Raw genomic sequence first — 7,500 nt, 5'->3', positions numbered from 1 at the left:
AGTATCCGGACCATAAATAATACTACTTTTGTATAATGTATTATAAAAACGTTCTTGCTCTTTTAATATCTTCAAAGGATCTGATAAGATTACATTATTATTTATGAGTAGCTTTCGTATGTGTTTTTTAACATGATTTCTTTTTTCTAAATTTAAGAAATATTTATTACTTTTCTCTCTATGTTCATGCCATCGAGCACGGGCGCGTACAATGACGCCTTTTGTTTTCACTTCTAGAAAATTCTCTAGCTTCTTCCGAGCTTCATTATAATTAGTCACATTTAGATCACTTGGATTGTTTTCAAAAGCGCTTTTTGCCTCATTTAATTCATTTTGGAGAGTACTTTCCTTTTTGTTTCTGTCCTTCGCCTTTCTTTGCGAATAATGAACAGCATGTGCTCTTATATTGTATTTAAGCCAATCCCAGACATTGCGGTCATCCAGTAATTCTTTTCGTCCTTCTGCTATCCATATAGGGATCATTTCGGTTACATTGTTTACATATTCTTCATCATCGAGTATTGAACAATTCATTTTCCAAATCCCAGGGCCTTTAAGTTCGCTCCCTAACTTTCGGAATTCTAAGGATATTGCATCATGATCAGTTCGGACTGCAGAGATGATTTCAGTTGATCCAACAAAGTCGCTTAAATTATTTGATATCAACCAATAGTCTAACCGACAAAAAATCCTGGGAGATTTCTGACTCCATGTTTGATTCTCCAAATATCCACTAGGTCTAATTTACTTTGAAAGCTCTCGATACAAGAGATGACTGGTTTCCTATTGGTAAATATTCCACCTTTTTTATTGAGTAGCGGGTTAAGTGGACAATTTAAGTCTCCTCCCAGAATAATATTATCTTGAACAGTATCTAGATTATCAATTGTTAAGATTGAGAGTAAATTATCAAAAAACTTCACCAAGTCCTGGTTTTGTTTGGTGCATATACATTTATCAGTACATAGGTTTTGTCTTGGATTTGAGCTTAATGAGAATAATGTAGCGCCCCAGTGGATCTAAGATCTTACGAGAGATAATGCAGTCAACCCCATTTTTTATCAAAATTGCAACACCACGTGAGTTAGAACTACCGTGGCAGGTTATCGCCTCTGCACCCCATTCATTTTTCCATTGGTTCTCTGTTGCTATGGTGGAATGTGTTTCTTGTAAAAAAACAAAGTCGGCATTACATTTTCGGCACCAGAGGAAGATCGTTCTTCTTTTCCGGAAATTACTCAAACCCTTTACATTTAGTGAAATTAACTTGAAAATAATTGATCAATCCAATTCCCTGTGTGGCAGTGGAATTTCAGAAATAAGGAACAATAGGAGAAAACACAGGTGTAATTGAGCATAAAGTTGGGTCTTGGTTGCATAATAGAAATGTGTTTAAAACACAAAATATGGATACCATCTACGCATAAATTAAATACTAAAGTAGAAAAATAAACAAGATAACTAAAATGTACATAAAAACAAACTTCACTGCCCCTGAAAAGGAAAAGGCATAAAAGAACACGCAGAGCACCACAGATACAAAACATTAACATATTCCGATTATTACTGCACACTTGGGATGCCAATAGGAAAAGGTTAAGAAGGTACTAACTTTTCTGAATCTTGTAATTCTATTATTAGCGGAGTGAATTAAACTTCTGTTGACCAAAAACTGTTTCTTATTATCTTGGAATTTCTGCTCTGAAGTGCACGATCACTATAGCATCAAGTTTGTTATTAATCAGAGCTGTTATTAGCCCTCCGTCGATAAGTATTGTTTTGTTAGTTATCTTTAAAATCCTTAAACTCATCAGGGACATTTGTTACATTATACTTTTGCTCTCCATTGTTGAGTAACCTACCGACCACCTTTGCTTGAAGACCTTGTTCTTTTGCTTTAAACATTACCTTTATTAGTTTTTTCCATTCTTCTTGTATCGCCTTCACATAATCAGCGGTGATATAAGCGTCACAATACCTTTTGCCATCTTTAAGCGTTTGTTTCCTGCTAAAAACACGGTCTCTGTCTTCTCGGCAGACAAAGCGGGCGATTATTGGTCGATTTCTGTTTTCTCTCCGCTTGCCGATACGGTGAACTGCATGAAATCGGATGTCCGTGGTATCCATTTGTAGCTCCTTCTCCAAGATGTCGAGAATAATTTGTTTAGACGATTGAGTAGCACCTTCATCGTTTGACTCTGGGATATTGTGGAATTTTAAATTCTCACGCCTAGTGTAATCTTCAAGCTCGATGATCTTTTCTCTCTCATCTTTGAGCTCTGCTTTGGTCTTCATTAACAATGATCGCAGTCCTTCCATCTCCTGTTCCTGTGCCTTTTTAGTGTCTCTGAGAGCCTTTGTTTCTTCCTTCAGATCTTCAACAGTTGCCCATAGTTCTTCGACACTTTTTTCTAGGCTTTTAACATTCTCTTTTACTGTTTCTATTTCATTTTTCATCTCTTGTCTAATAGCGCTTAACTCCTGTAGCTTTCCAAGATTACTTTCCATTGTTTCCGTCAAGTTCTGGATTAAATCCTTCAATGAACCTGTCTCGACATCTCCTTCGGACATTTTAACTTTCTTCAGTTCGGTTGGCGAAGTTGCTGAACTAGAGCTCGAACCTCTTTGGTTCCTTTTATGTTTAGTCATTCCTTTCTACTATTAATAATGTTTCAATCGAAATGGTGGCAAATTCAGGTAAAGTTTTACCCTCTTTAGTCGCTCTACATTAGTCGCTCTACGGTTCTTACCGCCATGACAGTCGATCCCAGTCTCCGATCTCTCAACACTTGACCACGTTTAATTTATTTGCTTCCAGATCACCTACCGGTGTGTCACGTATTTATAATACAAAATGGCCACTGCAAAAGAAAAGGAAAGATTATCTTATATTTTTTCTCCAACATGCGAGGGCTCCTAACTAAGGTTTGTGACACTAATCGGTGTTGGTAGAGTATCGGCCGAATGTTGGTCACTCGTCAAGCGACATGTCGGTCAACACATTGGCTGACACAGAGTCGGCCGATGTAGTGACCAAGTGTGGGTCGATATATCAGTCGATATATCCACCAACACACTGTTGGCCAATGTAGCAATTGATACTGTCGGCCAAGTATCGGCTGTTATGTTGGTCCATATTCAGCCGACATGTTGACTGATAATCGACCAATATGTCAACTGATACTAAGCCAATACTCAGCACACAGTATTGCTAGAGTATCGGTCGATGGGTGCCTTTAATGACTCACTGAAACAACCCTTTGACGTCCAAACTGGCCGAAACCGGCCAGACTTAGTATTTACTCTGTGTAACTCCAGACGATTTTACTCGTCAATGGGGAACCCCTGGGAGTCAATTGGTTAATACATATGATCCAAATCCACTTGTCCCGAACGACCGAATGGCACTTTTCTAGTTCTAGAGCCCTGTGTTAAGGTATTATTGCGATACAATACAATGACATTGATGTATTTTATACATTTTTCTAAAGGGAACTTTGTATATTTTCTTCATTTCACTTGATCATGCAACAATAACATAACTGGCTTTATTATATGGCAAGGTAGTCTTGAAGAAAATCAAAGTGTTCCCATTGGTTCTTTCTTGATCGGGACTTTGCCGTAGGGACTGTTTCTATAGAAAGGGTCACAAGACGTGTATTTATTTTTGTTTTGGAAAACCAGTAAGTTTAAATCCTGAGTGCCATATAATAAACTACTTAAGAGCGGTTTTCAATTAAGTGTTGGAAAATCAAAACCAAACCAATTACTGACCAATTAGACAACTCAGCCCATCTCAACCTGTAGGAGGTAAGGTATTATGCAAATGAAGATACCTGATACTATCAAGTGACGTGCTCATAATTTGTTTTCTCTCTTTGTACATCTCCCATGATACAAAATTATTTGACAAACTTATTAAACCTTGAGAATTACCAGACTGAGTGCTCTTCTTAAGTGAAAAAATAAATAACGAACAGTATCACCTACTGCCGGATTCCATCATGACTCTTTGCATACCTTACTACCTCTCGCCTTCCTTTGAAGTAGAAATGTAGTTAAGACCTCTCGAGTGAGCTTTCAGATTTATTTTCCAGCCATAAGATGGAGATACAGTGTATTTTTGAATTTTGAAACATTTTGTAATTTCTTCATCTGATAAACAACTTTATACTTTGACATATGCCAATAGATGGGATATGCATATTTTTGGCATGTCAAGATCGAGATATTTAATGCCGAAACTTTGTAGAAATTTAAAATATAAATTCCTGATGGGTAGAAGTAAATTTCATTTTACATAAATTCTTTGTAGACTGAAAGTTGCTGAGATGGTAAAAGAACTTGAAATTTGAAAAATCTAATTTGGTAGCTAACTAAACCAAGACCAACTAACACCAGAAAGGTCATGAAATTATCTTTAAATAATTTTCCGAAAAAAATTTTGTGATGTTCATTCAAGCCAAAAAATTTTCATGGGAAAATCGGGAGTTTAAGAATTAACATGGCTCACGCAAATGAAGCTACCTGATGCTATCAAGTGATGTTCTCATAATTTGTTTTCTCTCTTTGTACATCGCTCGTTATACAGAATTATTTGACAAACATATTAAACCTTGAGAATTACCAGTGCTCTTCTTGAGTGGAAAAAAAATCCAAGAAAGGAACTCTGCATTGACCTTGATTTTCAAACAGATCACCTACTGCTGGATTCCATCACGACTCTTTGCACACCTTACTAACCCTGGCTCATTATGTCGTTTTTTCTTAATTTTCCATTTTAATGCACCCATTCTTCTTTTGAAAATTCACTCAGTTTTTGTAACTGTTACAGTAACCACATGCAGTGTTTATCTGAAAAACTTATTTGCAATGCTCTTCGTGCATTCCAAGCAGTCATTGTCAACGCCCATGACAAAAACATGTCAACAATCACACAGACAATGCTAATGGTGTATCATTTGTTACCCATAAACACATGTCCCCAGAGGGACCTATTTTTCTCATGAGAGACCACGTCCTGACTTAGCAACCACTTTTTGCTGCGCATGGAGTGGTCACTTAAGAGAGAAGTGACTGCATGTATTTGATAAGGGTGGTTTTCAATCAAGTGTTGAAAGTACATGCATTTTGCATTGGTTTTGCTTTACCGTAATTGCTGACTGTGCACTCTAATTGGTTTCAAAACTCATGCCTTTCTGAACAAATTAGATGTCAAACTAAAACCAATTGTAACTAAATGGTTGCATTCTGTTCCCATATTTTGTGCTAGTAAATGTGTATATTGCTCTGAGGTTGGATTGGTTTGTTGTGTTGTTTTTATTAATTTTGTTGGGCCAGGGACTACTAAATTGGTTTTCATTTTATTACACATCAGTTCAACCCCGCAATGTTTAACTCACATGGGAAATGATAAATTGTTCAAAATAGTGGGAGTTCAAAATAGCGAAGTTTGAATTTCATCTGGGTTCAACTGTAGTTGAAAATCACATTTAAATCAACTTTAAGATGATTAATGTACCTGTACTTTCTTATTTAGGCATTGCTAGGTAATCTGATGGTCAAAGACACGTAATACGTGTAATTCATCATTATTTAATTATAATTCATGAGATGGAGACAGCTTCCTCTTGGTAAGTTACTGTACATTTAAGATAATGTTCACTGTCTTCTAACAGACATTATTATTAGAAAATCACGTAGTTAAGACGACAATTTTTAGGTACATATGATGGAAATAGAAACCAGTAAACTAATTTTATAAAGCCTGTTTACATGGAGCTGGGAGGGTCACCCTCCTAGAGCTTCCTTTACACATGTTGGGTCATCCCTAGGACTCATAGCAGTGCACGTATATGCTCGATAGATCAGCATCTAAGTTGACGCCATTGAATTTGCATTTCATCATGTTCTCACTGATATATTTAAGAAGCAGTCCATGCCATTTCTTCAACAAAGAGGAGTCTGTTATTTTCTTTTCTCTTTTGATTTACTTTGTGGCTGATCAAGAAGGACTCTGTTTGTCAAACCTTTGTGTTTTGGACATTGCCAGGAGAATGTTCTATTCCATGTGCCAAACTATCACCGTGACTGTTGTCCTGACTTTTTATATCATCGGATCCTGGCTTGGATTCACCACTCTTGCAAGCATAGTTCTCGGAAGTAATTCTCCAGGTTTATAAATGCGAGAAGCCATGGTTATACTTGGTGGAAATGTGACAGTTGTGTGATAACCCTAAATTTGACCCTCCTAGGAGGGTAACCCTGCCTTCTAATGAACTTTTAAATAGCGTAATAAATCTAGAGGAGCAATGCTAACAAGCAAAATTGGGTTCCCCGGCCTTCTTCCAGGCTAATCCTAAATTGCTTGTAAAGAAAACCAGGAAAAACAGTAGAGGAGGGTAACCCTTCTAGAAGGGTAACCAGCAGACAAAGGACTCCAAGACACCTCTGAACCTTGATTAGCCAAATGAACCAAGTCTAATTAAATTAAGCTTTGTTTAAATGACTCCCCCCTAAAGAGTGTTAAGTAATTTGCATTTGAAATTACTTGGAAAGTGATTAGGTATCCTTCTTTCCAACCAGCATGGCAATAAATTAGTGAGAAACTGCCATCTTTTGGGAATATATTAATCCCCTGGCTAATGTGCAACATTATACGTTTAGGTCAAGCCATCTTGGTGTGACTGAAAATCAGAAACGATGGCTTGTGGCTGGAATAGCACTCAACACGACCCTCATACCACAGATACGTCCATTTGTGGAACAAGGCATCGACACCGAATACAACAAACTGAAGAAGAGCAACAATATTCATGAACAGAGTACATCTGAACGTCTTCAACGGTGGCCACTTACGTGTAACAAATTGTTGAAATATGAGAACATCAATGGAAATGATGTTCATCCCAGATGTCATGGAAAATTCAATTATTCTCAGTTTGACTGCCGAGTGATGTCTCATGTTGACTTTGCCAGGCTGTATGTTGAGAATTACATGGCCCAATTCACTGCCTTTGATGACCAATGTGATGCTTCAGCTGTGTTGAGATTACTTGGTGAGGTGCCTGTATTCTCTGCGCCTGTACAAACGGCTGCAGGTAATGTCAGAATGGGGAGGAATGACTGGGCACACCCTGTCTTCAGCAAATGGGATCAAGTCAAGTATCAACAAAGTTTTATTCACATGAAAAACCTAGTGAGAGCCATGGCTCTACCAGCTGCAGATGAAGAAAAACTTCTTGAAGAATTAAACGACTGGGAAACTAAAGGTAATTTACAGGGTGTTTCAAAGTTTGTTCTGATTCGTTTTCTTTATGATCATAACTTTTCATTATTTATTTGGCTACCTCTTTAAAAATTAGGTATATTGTTTTTTGCTTATTTTTCATTCGATCATTTAAATTATTAGCAACCAGAATGCCTGCCTTAATTTAGTGACATTTTCTGAGCGCGTAGGCATAGAATGTGCGAGTTCCTTTACCGTGTCAAGAGTCACAT

At 37.3% G+C, this 7,500-nt stretch overlaps 1 protein-coding gene across 2 annotated transcripts in view; it reads left to right on the top strand.

Moving 5' to 3' along the window:
- The window catches only part of LOC138052942 (uncharacterized), a 23,659-nt gene that overhangs the window by 12,842 nt on the left and 3,317 nt on the right, over nt 1-7,500 (top strand). Inside the window, exons 2-4 of one of the 2 annotated variants that reach the window (XM_068899545.1) lie at nt 2,819-2,925; nt 5,540-5,633; nt 6,667-7,271. In XM_068899545.1, coding sequence (XP_068755646.1) covers nt 5,614-5,633; nt 6,667-7,271 — 625 coding nt within the window. In that variant the 5' untranslated portion in view covers nt 2,819-2,925; nt 5,540-5,613. The remainder of the gene's footprint in view (nt 1-2,818; nt 2,926-5,539; nt 5,634-6,666; nt 7,272-7,500) is intronic. The other variant, XM_068899544.1, reaches the window with a different exon arrangement.

Source organism: Montipora capricornis, chromosome 6 (genome assembly GCF_036669925.1).
Source record: "Montipora capricornis isolate CH-2021 chromosome 6, ASM3666992v2, whole genome shotgun sequence".
Lineage (NCBI taxonomy): Eukaryota > Metazoa > Cnidaria > Anthozoa > Scleractinia > Acroporidae > Montipora > Montipora capricornis.
Note: the sequence above shows the minus strand (reverse complement) of the source record. Positions and strands in the feature narration are given on the sequence as shown.